Raw genomic sequence first — 16,729 nt, forward strand, 5'->3', positions numbered from 1 at the left:
TTGTATAGCTGTTTGGAGCTGTTTCTTGGCAGTGCGATTTCATCTATAGCAGCCTAGAGCCTCTTCTCTGCTGTGCGACTGATGCAGGAACATTTTTGAGCTCCAACTCTTGCAGCTCTAACAGCTTGCCAATCAGCTTTTTGAAGGTGCATTTCAATGCATTTGTGAGCTGCTTCCGTGAATTTCAAAGCTGTTCAAGTCTCTATTGAAGCATTTCTATGCATTTCCGTGGAGCAGCTACCTTCAGAAGAACATTTCGAACTGTTTCAACACTGGTTTTCTCAATTTGTGAGCTTCTGCCTCAGTTTTGAGGTCCAGTTCATCTCTCTTTTGCTGCTCAGGGCAGTTCAACAGTATTCTTCTGCAGTTTGGAGCCCTCTGGAAGGAGCTGTGTAGTCACCTTTGCTTGCACTGGAATTTTGCGTCAGTCAGGGTGCTCTTGAGTCCTGTATCTTGTTGCATTTGATGCACTTTCTGTGCAAGCTTTTCTGTAAAGAAGTTGGGCCTGCCTTCCCCTTTTTCTGGCACATTTTCCCTTGTGCCTCAGGTTTTTGCAAGTTATTTCAATTACAAAAATTGTGCAGGTTATTGACCTTGTGTGGTCAGAATCAGACATTTGAGAGCATCATTTGATTCAGTCAGATATCTTTGGGTTCTTTACATTTGTGCCTTGTCTGCAAGTATGGATGCCTATCTGGCTAAGGTCAAGGACTTCAAAGAGCAATTGGCTAGACGACACAGCAGTAGTCATCAAAGATAACTCTATAGCCTGATGTAGAAACGGGTGAAATGGATATGAGTTTTGTTTGGGATTTTGGAACATACAAAACATCCTGAAGAGAAAAAAGAGCACATGATGTCGTAGTAAGCTCAACTTGACCAATGTTCTTCAGCATAAGATGCATTAATGGCACAAGTCATAATGCCACAGTGGGTGCATTAGACAGAGAAAGAAACAATTTTTTGCAAGAAGTAGTGTGCTTAGAAGCACCATTGTCAAAATACAAGAGCTGAATGCATCATAAATTGCCAGGCATGAATCATGAATAGAACGACTATATTGGCATGTAACCACAAAAGCCCAATCATGGTGAGAAACATTGATTGATTCATCCTTCTCATGGGAAGATGAAGCATGCGTACAAGGCTAGACTGCTGCTCTGCTTCTCTGATTCTATGTGCTTTCGGCATTCAGAGAGATCATAACCTGGTTTCCTGCTCTGATTTCAAAAATGGTAATGCCATTGTTATCACTTAAACATTGACACGGGGCCCATATAGACTTGATCCCTATGACAGAGAGACAGATACTAAGCACATGCAGTAGAGGACTCTGTGGTTGCAGATACTCATTTGTGGCATGGCGCTTTGGGCATCTGAATTGTAGTAGCCTCATTAATTGCATTTACGGGATATAGTTGTTGATCTCCCAAAGATGCATGCATTGTCCAAAGATGTTTATAGAGATTCCTGCTGGGAAAATGCACCAGTCTTCTTTCCCTAAATATGGGATTGTTGGTGCATCCCATAAGTTGTATTTGGTTCACAGTGATGTGTGTGGCCCAATGCGGACACCATCTGACCATGGCATTAGTTCCAGGTATCTCTGAGATGTTTCCAAAGTACTACTAGTAGTCAAGTAAGTACTTCACAGTGTCATGAGGAGGTTCATGAGGACCTAAGAGAAGTTCTAGTGCTAGTGTACTAGCACTATTAGTTCATTTGGATAAAGTCAATTCTTATGGCTTAATTTTGCCCCATGGGTTGACCAGGCTAGGGTTTGAGGGCTAGAATTCATAGTGATGTTCCAGCACTTCAGTTGTACTGTCTTGCACTTGTGAGCTGCTGCAATAGAAGTCTACAACTCGTTTTTTTACTCCCTTGCTTCGTTTTTCTACTCCATTGCTTCCATGCAATCCATCAAGAGCCAACAATCCCCTAGTGTAGTCTTTTACCTCATAGATGTACTTTTCAACTTTTGGGACATAATGCATGTAACCCCTGTGCTGGGAATCGACACTCAAATGCAAGACCCTAGAAAACTAGCATACCTCTGTAAAGTAAGGAAAACATAAACATATATATATACATACATATGTGTGTGTGTGCACGCGCGCAGGCGTGCATGTGTGCGTACCTTTATAAGACTAGAATATATCCAATCGTACAAATTCAGATTTTGTTGTGTGCGCATGTGTGCACCCAATCTTCACCAAAAAAAGAGTGTGTGTGCCCAAACTCATCCCCTAAAAACACACCACACAGTGCAGTTTCAATCTCATGCTAGTCACTTATAAGGTTGAAAACCATAAATTCCATCACGCACAGCAGGGACTAACTACTATGACATCCCCACTTACTTCATCAGCACCCAACAACAGGTGTAGACCATAGTATAAATATATTCTCTCTCACATACAAACTCACACACCACACATACTTGAACATGCATTTATACAAAAGTCTTTGTACTGGGTTTTTGTCGGCACTCAGGAGGCGAAGGGCAGACTCAGCCATGACAAAGGTTAGAACTAAAGGAGAGGGCTAATCAAAAAGTAGTACACATTCTCTTCACTCAAGCTAGAACTGCTTGAGAAGACTATACGATTTATTTTAGTCTCTCCCAAACGAGCATCTAAGTGGAAAAATGCTTAGACAATCTTGCTCATAGGCCAACGCACCAATAAAGATAGAAAGAATTTAAAACATGTGTGTATTTCTGGCAATCATGCTATGAAATTATGAAATTATAAGCAATAAGTAACTACCGAAAAGAGGAGACATTCTGTGAAGAGATGTGATAATGACTTAAAGATCTAAGACCTGAATTAAAACTGAACAGCATCCAGTGCTACAAAACATCTCTGATCCACGTTCATCATACGAAGACGGCCTGACAAAACATGAAGTCTAGCATTTTACACAAAACCTACCTCGCGTTCACTGTTTACTTTCTCCTGTCAATTGATAACTTTCTTTCCCACTTATTAGTGCATGTAAGGTGGTGATGAATTCCCTATTCTATCTAATATGCTAAGAGCGGAAAAACACAAACCTCATCCTTCATCATAGTTGATTCCTTAGAAGCTGCCCAAGCCTTTGTGATAAGCAACATCATAGTGGAATCAAGCTCGTTTCTTTTGGCCAGTTCATCAATCTTATTGCATGCTACACCAAGAGAAGGAGAATTCAAAATATCATCAAACTTCTTCTGAGCAATACTGATTGCCACGTCATCCTCTGCAGCCCTATCATGAGTTTCAACTGCTGCCATGCATTTTTGAAGAACTGCTGCAAGGTCTGCAGCATTTTGGCACCCATAGTACAAACAATTATAGGATTTTCAGAATGGCAACATTTATACTTTGTAATGAAAAGTAAAAAAGCTTTCAACACTCAACATAGCAAGCATACATGCTTTACAATTCTAGCCCTTTGTTTTCCTTTCCTTTAAAATACAGATAGTTACTGGTAACCTTTTTTTAAAACCTGAGTCAGGAAAGTGTTCCTCTGGCCACTTTTCCATACCATTGTCCTAGCTGGTTGGAGCTATATAATCTGTACTACTCCGTTATTGGAGTGTCACTGACCCAGCTTTGAGCCCCCATATAAGGAGCACAAGGGGTTAGGGCACTGTAGGAGGGGAGCGTACCTGGACAGAGCATTTGTGCAGGGTTTGCAGCAGGTTTGGAGGATGACTGCATCTGGGAGAGAAGCTTGAACAGCCACGCTGACACATGGCTGTCTGCATAGCATTGAGGACAGGAGACAAGGCAGCAAAACAGCACGGTTCGTGCACTGCCAGGGCCCATCTACAGCCGGGGCAGCAGGCACCTGCAACAGCTACAAGATCCAGATGAAACAGGTTTTGCCGCAGAACAGTCAGGCCAAATCTACTGACCTGGTCAGGTTTCTAGCAGACACAGTCGGCTGACTGGGCAAGGTCCTGACTCCCTCCTACACCTATGAATAGGCAGCCATTTTTGGTCACCTGCATGCAGCTAATGAAGCCTATGAAGGTCCCAAAGATTGTGTTGTAGAGTGTGGCAGATCATCTCTTCCGTAGATCTCAGTAGGAGCAGCCATCCTTGACTGGGATTTTACCCAGCACCATTTGCTGGATGTACTTGGATCTTTTCTGAGCTGCTCAGAAAAGAGCGGTTTGTTTGTTTCTGTTTCTGAGGGAGATCAGTGAGTGTTTCAAGTTTATTCCACTTTGCTAGGGTTGCAGTCCAAACAGTCCCTAATCTAACATGATATCAAGTCAAGAGGCCGACATTGGTTATTCTAGTCTTAAATCTGTCCATGACCAGCTCCAAGTTAGACTGCTCATATTAGGTTAGTCTAGTCTTAATCATAGAAAAGTGATTTTAGTGGGTTCACATATGCTTGGGGGTGCTTTAGGAAAACTAAAAGGAAAGGGCAATATGTAAAAGATCATGTGCCTTACAACGTGGGAATGGATTGTTGAAACAAATAAAGAAAGGACACACATGCTGGCCACAACTCCCTGATATTGGGTTAGTCTAGTTCTAAATCTAGCCATGTTAAACCCTTATCCAACACTGATATTGGGTTAGCCTAGTCTTACATCTGGCCATGACCAGCTCCAAGGAAGACTACTCATAAACCCTAGATCCAATCCAAATCTTGGTTTAACTAGCCTTAACCCTAATTATCTCCACTCTTATTCTCATCAAGGACTAACCACACAATTCCTATACATGGTCGAGAAGCTAATGAGGAGGCAAGGGGTTGCAACCCCTTCTTAAAGTGTGAGGATGCATAGCAAATCAAGTGGCCAACTTGGATCCTCGCTTCGAAGTTCGACCCCCTAACCACTTAATCAACCTTCCAACAAGAGGCCTACCAAAACAATAGCAAAGGAACTCCATCCATATGCCCATTAACTTTTGTCCTCCAAATCTCAACATTGAAATTTTCTCACACATGGCAAATTTAGATGAGCCGCATTCCTTCAAATTGAATCCTAACATTCTCATTTGGTCCTAAACTGAAGACCTTACATAATGAGCGAGAACTAACCTACAATCCAAAGGTAGATGCGTTGATATCCAATATGCCCCTCAATGTCCAAACTTTGGACACTACAGGTTCCATGCCATGACGCTAGGGCAAACACTCCTGAGGCTCTCGATTAAGTTCCTTCATGAAGATACCAGTTGTATTCTCCTTGGTTGGACAATAAACAAGACAGATGTCTATGTTGGAGAATCAATGCTCCACTCTCTAGACATCCACCTAGATGTAGATGCTCAAGCGCCCATATGAGGAGAAGCCAGAAGCACTAAGATGACATACGATGCATTGACATCCCAATTGAGCCATTTATCACATGACGATGTGGCAATAAGGCAAGACGCATTGTCCATATTCCCACCTTAGGAGAGTCCTTGAAGGCTATCGACATCCAACAGAGTGGCTACTTGTTCTTGTATAGTGGTGGACTTCTATTTCAGCCTGCCTAGGCAGCATTTGTACAAATCTTTTCGTCTATCTCCCCTCTCCCGCATGGCTAAGACTGCTTCCACGGTCTTGCAAAAGTGCATGGTAAATCCTCTCGCATGGTATTAGAACCAAAGCAGTGTTGGTTGAGGAAATCTAAGGGAAGCTTGTTTGGGTCGGCCAAATCCTAGCAAATCCACAAACTACACCATGGTAGCTTAGAGCTAACACAAGGAAGGGCTGATCCAACTCAGTTGAGAGATTTTGAAGGCATACCAAGAGCAAGGAGTGCTTGATATCTCGAGGAAAAATCCACAGCACAGTGGGCAACAACCACACGTCTCATCAAGGAGATCCACTTAGCCTTTAAGCGGAAAGAGATAACTTAACTTTGCCATTTTGTCAACAGCAGTAAATTCTCAATTCAGGGTTCTTTTATTTTCAGTACAGAATGAATCTAAGATGCCAGCAGCAGCAAAACTATTACCTATCCCAAACGTTGAGAATGGTAAGCTTGATAGGCCTCCCTATGGAAGATCAAGGTCAAAAACCTCTTGACTTCATATAGATTTATCAACACTAACAATGCAATGTCCCAACCAACACTGACAGATGCCACAGTGGTCCCTCCAGATCCAACAATGCTGCAAGCATGGGAGTAGCAAGATGCAATCACGTGTAGTTTTTGTCCACATATAAGGAGCAGCATATCCATATGGCTCCCAATGCTCATGATGTTGTGATCCCGACAGCTCAATGAGGACCTTGAGCCTCCATAACTACCTATATTCACTCAAGATGGAAGACCATGAAAGTGTACGTAAGCCCACATAATCAACCGGGAAGGACAAGCCTCCTATAATATTTCTCACTCCTTAGACAACATGTATTGGCTTGATAGAACAGCCAAGCGTATGATAAAGGGAATAGGTTATAATCCTGTTCGGGCACTTTTTTGCATAGTTTCATAGGCCATAACATTAACCCTAGAGCCTCCATCAAGGAAAACTCTAATACCATATCTCCAATTTCTGCCTCTACTATAGGAGCCCCTATATCAATTGCATAAGGCACACCGTCGGCAGGTGAGGATCAATTTCCGTTTTCTTAACCAAGGTTGAAGCCAATGCTCACCGAAAATCAAGAGAGAGGATTAAAATTTGCAAAGAATTCATAACCTTTCCTAAGAGCATGAGCACAAAGTGGTAAAAACTATGAAAGACCAGCTAGGATCAGGAGGTCGCTACAATAGAAATGAAGGGGAAAGTAGAGCATAATGGGGGAGTTAGACTAGAGGCTAAATATAGTATGAAAAATAAGACAAAGTTGAGAAGGTAAAGCTGAAGGATTAAGAAAAGAGTCTTCCTAACCATATTCGCCTACTCATAATCCTCCTCATCCTTTTTCACACACTTCAAAGTGTGTTCTTGTGAAATAGTAGAGGGTTTAGGCCAGAAATCACAAGGACTTGAGAACAAAAAGCTCATGAATTCTATGGGCATTTCCTCACAAAGATTAAGGTTTTGTAGGGTAAGTGGCTCCAATAGGGGAGTTTCTAGATAGCAAGACTATCACCAAGCTTGTCTCAAAGCAACCTACCTTGTGGCAGACTTTGTCACACGGTATTGATGACGGATAATAGAGCAGCCCAATCACTTTTGAGGAGCTCACGACCATGACACATGAGGAAGAATTTGAAATGAAGATGTAAAGCTTTCAATGCTCATGCAAACGGCAAGGGAAAGCTAAGCTCTCTAGGATGGTCAGCAAGAACGATCTTCAAATTTAGAGACCAAGAAAAACATCAGGTGCTTGTACTCCAACAAGCACTATGCCAACGAGTGCAAAAAAGGCAGCTAATACGAAAGAAGAAAAGGACAAGTGCAAGGAGACAAAGAGCAATAGGAATGTTTTTGTTGCTACAAGATTATTGACGAGTTGTTGCAATGTTGTCATGATGAATTATTGCAAAGTTTTCATAGACAAGCTGTGGCAATGTTGTCATTGACGAGTTATGTCAACATTCAACATTGAGAAGATACCTATTATTACTAACGTGATGACAAAACCAAAGGACGTTTGGTTTATGGACACAGTATGTGGATAACTGGACTGGTACAACTCTCTTCTCAAGTGTGGAGTGGGAGATATACAGGCAAGTACCATTCATCACAAGGAGGGACCAAGGTACTATTTCATGTTCTTCTTGTTCTGAAATTCTTTCAGAATCGTATTTCCGTTCATGCAATCACAAGGATGGGATGAAGCCATATTTTGATCATCAAGGCATATACATCCTAGCATGGTTGTAAGACACGTTAAGACACGACACGTTAGACACGCTTCAGACACGAGTGTCTAAAGTGTCTAAAAGATAAGACACGTAAGACACGCCATTGTGGTGTATAATAATTAATATATGTATAAGTATACAAATGTACAACTTGCTAGCATAGCTAGCTGCTAGATTCTAGAAGTACAATAAGCTACACTTAAATAATGCAAGAAGAAACAATGCACTTGTACAATGTAGTGAAGAGTCAAGACTCGTCACTCAAGACTTAAAAGTTAAAGTTAAGACTCACGACTGAAGAGCTCGCAAGTTTTGAGTACTAGAAGGTTTAAACTGACCATTGAATCTTGTCACATGTGACATGAATGAAAACTGCATCTCGATACATATGATTGAAAGAAAGCTTTCGACTCTCAAGACTAAAATCCCTAAAGATTCATTCTAGTATGAATCTATGAGGTCACTGCCACTGCTAGATCCAAAGTCACCATCAATGATAGCATGGCTAAGTCAAACTCCATGTGTGTTATTACTTCCCACCCAAAAAAAAAAAAAACACTAGAGTGTCTAAAGGTGTCTTAAGATAAGACACGTGTCTTAAGTGTCTTATCATAAGACACGAGTGTCTTAACAACCATGCATCCTAGTTTAAGAACATGAAAGTAATTACATGTCTCAATTCAAAGAAAGGCTTTAACTATTCAAGCTCAACGAAGTGTAAGAAACGCCACTTCACAGTAAAAGATGACCTCCAATCGATCAACTCAAAGATCAAGGATGTGGACGATAGACGAGGTTCAGCCAACACCTTCAAAAGCAATTACAACAACCTTGGATGCTCAAGTCAACACACACTCTAGTAAGTTGTGCATGAGCAATATGGACATTTACACATAGATGTGGTATGTGCAATGCAAAAAACGAAATGGCAGAAGGCCTACTGCTTCTATATGCTAATAGTCTAGTCCTAACAAATGACCATGAGGAGAAGATCAAAGAAATCCAATTACTCCTCAAGAAAGAATTTAAAAGGATTGAACTTGCCAAAGATCTACCTTAGTTTTGTTTTATGTTGGCAGGTAGTTGCATTTCTTGGCTGAGCAAAAAGCAGCCTACAATTGCATCCAATTACTCCTCAAGAAAGAATTTAAAAGGATTGAACTTGCCAAAGATCTACCTTAGTTTTGTTTTATGTTGGCAGGTAGTTGCATTTCTTGGCTGAGCAAAAAGCAGCCTACAATTGCACTCTCTTTGACAAAGGCAAAGTAACAGGTTGGTTGCTTGCATTGCAACATGTGAAGCAATATGGCTCAAATGGTCCTTGGATGATAACGGTCCTAGAACAAGATGATCCGACCATATTGAACTGTGACAACCAGAGCTACATTGCAATTGCAAAGAGTCAGAGCTACATTGCAAGCTCAAACAAAGCACATTAAGGTTTGTATCCCAAGTGAAATGCATGTTAACGATGATATAAAAAGAAAGAACATATAGTATGCCAATTAAAGAAAGAATCTTTATGGTTTAAAATGGCTCCAAGGGCTCGATACGATATTAAAAAGTCTGTTAGAAATGACGATGATCAGGGACATACTCTAAATAAAAAGAGAAATATGACAATCATTGCATTAGAACTAGATGATTTAATCATTGCAAGCAATACATGAAGCTGATTAATTAGGTCAATGTAAACTTGAGTAAGCAACTTGACATGAGATATTTGTCACAATTGCATTACACTTTCGGCACAGAGATCAATAGGTATTGATGGGATCTTTCTCAATCAGAGAAGATACATTGATGAAATTCTCAAATAATCAAATATGTCTGAATGCAAACCTGACAGCACTCCAAAAAAGAAGATCATAATGCCTACAATGTTTGCGAATCGATCCAAGTTGCTACATTGTATTAGCAAACTGATTTATTTGATGACAACAACCAAGCTAGATATCTAAAACATCTCACCTTGTGGTTCTCCTCTTCATCTTAAATTTGCAAGCAACTTACGAATGATCAAACATGGGCGTGATGTCCCTTTTTTGGTGACTGATGGTGGCAAATCTTGAAAACACTCTTTCGTTTTGACGTTCTGATGTAGAGTTTTTAAACAACTTCCCCCCTCAGGTTGCTTCACACATTGTTGAAGATGCAAAGAAGATTCTAATAACTATATTCCTTGAGCTCATCATGAAATGATTGTATTCTTTCTAGAAACGAGTATAAGCACACAACTTAATGGCCCAATGCGAGGCATTGCAATAGAAAGAAACGTCTTGCAACACATGCCCATTGTTACAAGCATAAAACACATGTTCCTTTGTTCCTCATTGGCACAACTTATACTTAAAATTGCAACGGATGAGACAATGTGGATTCACATAGATGCGAAGTTTTGAAGTTATGTTCCGAGCCAGTGGCCAAAGTTCAAAGAGGAGCCATAACATTTGCACTTTCCATTGGCAATGGCAACATTTTGTGTAAATCCCTTTGGTCTAATTAACATGGCCAATGGTTCTAGTAAACTATAACATCCCGCCCTACCTCACTGTAAAGAAGGAACACCTCATGTTGGCATGATCATGCTAACATCACAAGGTAAAGAACATGGGTCCATTCTTGAGGAGTTGTGGGTTGACAAACAAGTCTGATATATTCCCAACCCGAGGGTGTCCAATGTGAGAGGCATTTTAATGTGGACCATGCAAGATTGTCCCATCTTGTAAGTTTTCTCCATTACTCTTCCCACTCTTTGTGTTTGCTCTTTCTCTCACATGGGTTGATATTTTATACCCGCTCCTTACTCTTTGTCTATATCTCTTGCATGGATTGCTATTTTCCATTGCAAAATTGCAGCATTCAACTTTCCACCGGCTCGCGGTTTTGAAACATCATGTTTCTCCCACATGTGCCTCCAAGAAGCCCTTCTCTAAGATTTATTTTTTCAACTTATTGAAGAAATTTGCTTCATACTATCTAGTTAAAAGATATTTGCTTGCATATTATTTAAATTATCTTCTTTCCGAAATACTCGCATATTTGTCCTTCAAGTCTAAAATCTTACCAGCTTGCTTGTCACTCTCGTTCTCGTTGGCTTGATAAAGTAATTCAAGATGTTGAAAGAAATCATTTGTAAAGTCCTTTCGCCGCCTAGTAACTACTGTATCCAACTCGGACCAATGCTCTTTGACATAGGCAATGAGTTCATTGTGCCTCTCCATGTCATCATCCACCTGTTACTCCAAATTTTCAGTATTACAAATGTGCCTTTTAAGAAGGAACACAAAGACTTTACCAATGATACTAAAAGATGTGATACTTGAGCTATAACCTAAAACACCAAGGCATGTGCACATTTGTGTTTGAGTTAAAATATAAAATCCCAAGGCATTTTTCCAAGGAAAATCATCACAGAATACAAAATGGCATGTAGAAGGATTAAATAAATTCAACATAAAATCCATAGGAATGTTGATAACGAGATGGTCAAAAAAGGTATAAGGCATGAATTCGCATCATTGCTTACCCGGGATGAAACATTTTGCCGCTCTATCTTTTTTATCCACTAGTGTTATCCAATCTAGCCTAAGTAACTTTGCTTTTATCTATTTTAACCCATTGCCTGGAGAGGAGGTTCGAGGGTATTATGAACAATATGGAAAAGTAAAATTGAAAGAAGGAATCTTAGTCATTATTTAGTTAGCCCACCATCCTAAAAGCTAGTCATAACAATGTAACAAATGGAAGTCCATTGGGCAAAAGGAAAAACTGCAAGTTTGGATTCCAAAAAGCAGCAAGAGTATTAGAAGCTGGTTGAGGCAGCATTTGCTGAAACGTATCGCATGGCACGAGCTCATGAAACGGGCCTTCAATAACTAAAAGGGCAGTGATCTTCTTCTCCTCAATCATAAACTTCATAAATAGCCACAATGCAAGCTTCAGTCACTTCAATCACTTGGCACAACTTAGAAACAAACTTCAACAACAGCAAAGGTGAGGCTAGAATACCCCTGCTCAATGAAAATAGTACACAGTGCACCCACTGGCCCCAAATGCCTTGGCGCCCCTTACGGTATTTATTTAAGGCTTCTGAATGGAAATGATTTACAACAGGAGTTCAACCTTGCACTGTTCCAATCTGCAAATCCTCTACCTGTCTTCAAGGCATCTAATCCAAGTGCACTACTAGAATTCCCACTAGCAAGGCATACTCAGGCATTCACTTCTTATCTGACCCAACTGAGAGGCATTCAAGCATCCAAACCACTGGCAAACTGAGCTCAAGCCATCCTCAAGGCTATCACATGCATCCACACTGTCCTTAGGCCTACCACAGGATCACCCTTGCCTCTGGGTGCTTGCTAGAACCTGTACGAGTCCTGAAAGGACTGCAAACAACACGCATGCACTGCAAAAAGCCGCAAAGCAAAAAAGAACAATGAAAAACAGAACCTGGAACCAAGTCCCGCTGTCTGTGGGCAGAGGGGCGAGCTCCTTCCTCGCACCTATCCTCTGTCCAAGCTCCCGGCAGGGTGCAAGTGTCTTCCAACAATCAGGATAAGAGAGAAATGAAGGTAGAGAGCGAAGGGTGAACAAGAAAGAGCTGTAGAGAAAAGATGGTCCACAGATCTGCCCCGAAATGACTGGCTGGGGACCTGTTCCTGAGTCCTCCTCAGAGAACATGCCAAAAGCAGCAGGGAAAGTTCCTCCTGCAGCCTGCACTAGTCCAGAACAGCTCCACAAGCCATCACGCAGCCATAAACATGTGCAAAAAGGTTCAGCACAGCAAAAGACAACCTCGGGCACCTGCTGGAGGCAGCCATACACGTTCGTACGAACAAATCGGGAACCTCCAACAAGAGAACAGTGAGCTGAAAACAAAGATGGACGGGGTACTCAAGCGCCTAGCTGCACTGGATAACTATTTAGAGGAGCAATCTACCTGAGAATACATTCAAGAAGCTACACACTAGTGTGAGTGTGATCCCCCTTCCCATGTTATTTCCAACCTTGATAATTTGATTGCGCATGAGGTGAAATCAAAGCTCATAAAACATGTGGATTTAGCACTTAAGGAGGAGACAGCTAGGGAGAAACTTGCACTTACTGTGTGGGTTGGGTTTTTACCGAAGCATTGGCAAAGCAAGGATTTTCAAGTTTCTTTATCGTTTGAGCAATGCCTTGATAATATAACCAAGGCCCTTGCTCACTTGGGATATTATCATAGTTGAGGCATTCCAATGGGTTACCACAAAATCATGCAATCATACACGCAAGACATGCGAGGATAGGTTGGCAATCCTTTGCCAAACCAAAGTCTTGAAAGGCACCACGATATGGATAGTAGAAGATCTTACCCCTCAACAGCTTAAGATGAAGGCTAATGAACTTAAGAAAGTACGAGAAGCTCAAGAGGATAGCAAGTGGGCAATATATCTTTCAAGGCATTGAAGATTTCAAATTGGCTAAGACAACAACATAGATGTGGAGACATGCAATCTATAACCTATGTAATACATAAGTGTTCTAAGACACTAGGATAGACTCTCAATGCTTAACTTGCATATTGGTTTTGATGGAATCTCAGGCTTTTTCGGTCTAGTAGACCTTTCAAAAGAGTAGACTATAACATATACCTTTGTAAGACTAGAATATACCTTTATAAGACTAGAATATGTCCAATCATACAAATTTAGATTTTTTGTTGTTCCAAAGTCCAAAAATCTACACATAAAATAAAAAAGTAGACTATAACATACTTTCTTTCTTTCTTTCTTTCTCTACCTCCCTTCTATCCTTTGCATTTGTGTACTCACACAGTGTTGTTAGAAATGACAATAGAGGGTACCCGCAACAACGGAAGACTGATAAAATAGCCCAAGAATTCACACTCAAGTGTTTGACTATGGAATCCAAAACTTGTGTACTCAACATACATATGTGCAAGCCAATAAACACGCAATGCTCCAACAGAGACATGGAACCAACTCACCTGTACCCAATCTCAAACCTAAAGTCGAGTGAAAATAAGGCCCACAAGGCACTCAATGATTTCTTTGTCGTTCGATTCTTGTTACTTGCTCAACCTGTTTCTTGTCCTCGAGGGAAAGAAATATGTAATAGGTTGAGGGATCAAATCAGCTATCCATATGGGTGACTGGACTTGTGTATGCTGTCTGTGGGTCCAAATCCACTAGTTGGCCAAGGATAGGCAAGATGATCTCGTCTTGAGAATGGCTCTAAATCCGGAGAGAGATGGTATTACAGATGTTTGTTGGAGACCCATCAGTATCTATGGGACAAAGGATGGTCCGATATTGCTACTTTAGGTTCGAATCTTACCAAGGTGTTTGCCCTCCTATATGGTGTACCAAGCCTTCGTATATGTAGGATCTCGCTTGCTGCCCAAGGAGAGCGTGTCTACTTACGGCTGACGTTATGCTGATAACTTGGGCATATGAGAAGCGGATGGTCTTCAGCATTAATGTCACTTTGTGAGCATGTTTCGCATACTCTATTCTCAAGTCCCTCTTTCCTTCTTCTATCTTCAGCTCCTTCCCCTCCTTTTGTTTCTTCCTTCGCTTCGTCCTCTTGTCTCAGTCCCTTCTCTTCCTCTCCTTCCTTGAGATGCTAGCAGTGTGAAATTGAAAGGACTCGGATTGGGGGACTCCCTTTGGTCTAGTTGAGGATCTCAAATGGCAACATCTTTCGGCCAACAGCCAAAGAGTGAATTAGAAATGCGTGCAGGGTTCGGAATGATCTACAGATATAACTATAAACCACAAACATGAATATAGATATAAGCATAGAGTAACGAGAAAGCCAGGTAATTGTGTTGAAAAATAAACGCTGTGCGTAGGAAACAATAAAGGAAAACAAAATGGGAAGGTATAAAGTCTGCACACCTCCTTCATTTTTCTAGAAAGTTTAGAAAGATCGCCTTTTCTTTGGGGATCGGTTTCCTGCTCAGCTCTTGACTTGCAACGTTCAAAAAAATGAGGTCGGATCTTCCTCCACTCCTTACTGAACGCCAGTAGCTTTCTCCAGTCCTCTGTCTTGGTCTTTTCAATCAAAAAAACCTCTATAAGTCTGTCACAGACTCGATTCATCCTGAGATTACCCTCGAAGTCCTCGTCATCATCACTGAGACTTTCAGCTTCTTCTTCTTTAGTAATTTGTTCCTCTTGGGCAGTTTGGCTGGGTGAAGTCAACGAAGAATCTGACACCAAGGGAGTTGACACCTGTGCAGAAGATTCCGCCCTCTCGAAGAGCTTTCCTTTGAGCGCTGCTTCAGGGTCGCTGATCGCAGTCGCACCATGCGCGTGGTGTTTAGACAGACCGGAAACTGCCAGAGCAAAAGATGAAGAATCGTCATGGGTAAAACAAAAAACAGAAAGAGTTCGAGAACGAAGAAATGGAGGAAGAAATGGGTACCGTTTCTGATGAAGGAAGTTCTGGAATGGTGAGAGAAGCTACGGCGAGGCACGGGAGAGCAGGGGTGGCGAAAGGTGGAAGAGAAGGAAGGGGAGGGGGAGACGGGGGCCATGGAGAGGAGGTGGGAGAAACGAGTAAGTTGGTCGGACCTTGAGAGGTCGGAGGAGGAGGGAGAGGAGCAGCAGCAGCGAGGATGAGGAGCAGCCACCATGATTCTTTGATTTCTCCAAACTTTGCTCGTTCAAATTAACGAACTTCTTAGTGTTGTTGGTCTTGCAAGTATGTTGATTTGGTGATGCTATGAAAACTGGTTTTACACCTTGCTTGGGTCCATTTTCTTTTGAAAACAAGCCCACCCTCTCTTTCTTGTAAATTTTATTTTAATTTTTTAGCTTCCTATCGACGAACTCCTCCTTTCTGTTAGTGGGAAGGGCATGGGCAAATACTGCAAGTACTATTTGGGTTGCCGGTCCTTCGTCTGGTCATGTTTGCCATGCCTCCCTGGGAGTATAAGCAGCTCGCTAGTTGTTGCAGCGCCACAGCTTGGCTGTATGCTGAGAGTCGTTAGTGCTTTGCTCGGTCTGTTGGCGATGAAAAGCATGGGTCAACGGATTCACAGCAGCAGTTGTCCAGAGACTCCATGGACACTTCTAGTAGGCAGTTCGAAAAAAGTGCAGGTTGATACCTGGGTTTTCACTTCCGTATTCGCTTTTGCTTTCGATTTTCACATTCGTTCCTTTTCGTTTCTGTTTTTTGGTTGACTCACAGACATGAAGAGCATGGATGAGCCTCGACCATATTCTTCAAGTGTCGCCGTTGCGGATGTTCCCCACACCTCCCAAAACGAGGCAACATTATTAGGCGCAGAGAAACGCAAACCCAAGGTTCTCGAAACTGGAGAAGGATCCCTGACGCTCAGAAAAACGAGTGCGTAGCGATCTACAAGCAACTAAATCTACGCACGTATAATATGCTCCTTTCATTTAGCCGACCCCTTGTCCATCTGATTCCCCTGCTTCCAGTGTTGGATACGGTCGAAACGCTAGAGCAGCTTTTTGTTCTCCTACAGCAATCCGTTTTTTCTATCGAGCACGCGCTTTTTCCCTCGTATTGGTAGCGAATCACTGCAGTGATTGTCACAGAACACGTACGCGCTCTTGCCAGTCAAGGTTACGTTTGAGTCTCCGGTGGTTGCTTGCTAAAAACCATTGCGCCTTGACCGACATTCCACTTGTCCTGACATCATCAAAATCCGCTTCCAAAGATGCAGCACTTCTCAAAAACTCAAAGATAAACAAGAACACCCCAAAAACTCTCAAAATTGTGTTTCATGTTGTAGCGCAAGGTGAAATTTGATTTCGGCACGTATATTTTCTTTAAAGTGTCTTTTGGTCACTATCATTTAAAATGTGTTTTGTTGCCGAGCAGCTCGGAAAGAATAAAGGAAAAGAGCTTGTGTCTTGACAATCCATTGTGGAAGATGATCGTCAATCAGAGGTTGTGAATCAAGCAAGTAGGGCTCTCAATAATATT

The 16,729-nt window shown here is 41.7% G+C and overlaps 1 protein-coding gene across 3 annotated transcripts in view; it reads right to left on the minus strand.

Annotated features, from left to right (window-relative positions):
• LOC147880742 (uncharacterized protein At4g37920-like) overlaps positions 1 to 15,776 on the minus strand; it is a 30,776-nt gene extending 15,000 nt beyond the window's left edge. For 2 of the 3 annotated variants that reach the window (XM_087370964.1, XM_087370963.1), the window contains exons 1-4: positions 15,197 to 15,776; positions 14,668 to 15,107; positions 10,827 to 10,995; positions 3,056 to 3,300 (exon numbers count right to left, since the gene is read on the minus strand). In XM_087370964.1, coding sequence (XP_087227090.1) covers positions 3,056 to 3,300; positions 10,827 to 10,995; positions 14,668 to 15,107; positions 15,197 to 15,407 — 1,065 coding nt within the window. In that variant the 5' untranslated portion in view covers positions 15,408 to 15,776. The remainder of the gene's footprint in view (positions 1 to 3,055; positions 3,301 to 10,826; positions 10,996 to 14,667; positions 15,108 to 15,196) is intronic. The other variant, XM_087370965.1, reaches the window with a different exon arrangement.
• Positions 15,777 to 16,729: the final 953 nt, after the last annotated feature.

This window comes from Dipteris shenzhenensis, chromosome 32 (genome assembly GCF_047967505.1).
Source record: "Dipteris shenzhenensis isolate YYH24624 ecotype China chromosome 32, Dip_SZ_1.0, whole genome shotgun sequence".
Lineage (NCBI taxonomy): Eukaryota > Viridiplantae > Streptophyta > Polypodiopsida > Gleicheniales > Dipteridaceae > Dipteris > Dipteris shenzhenensis.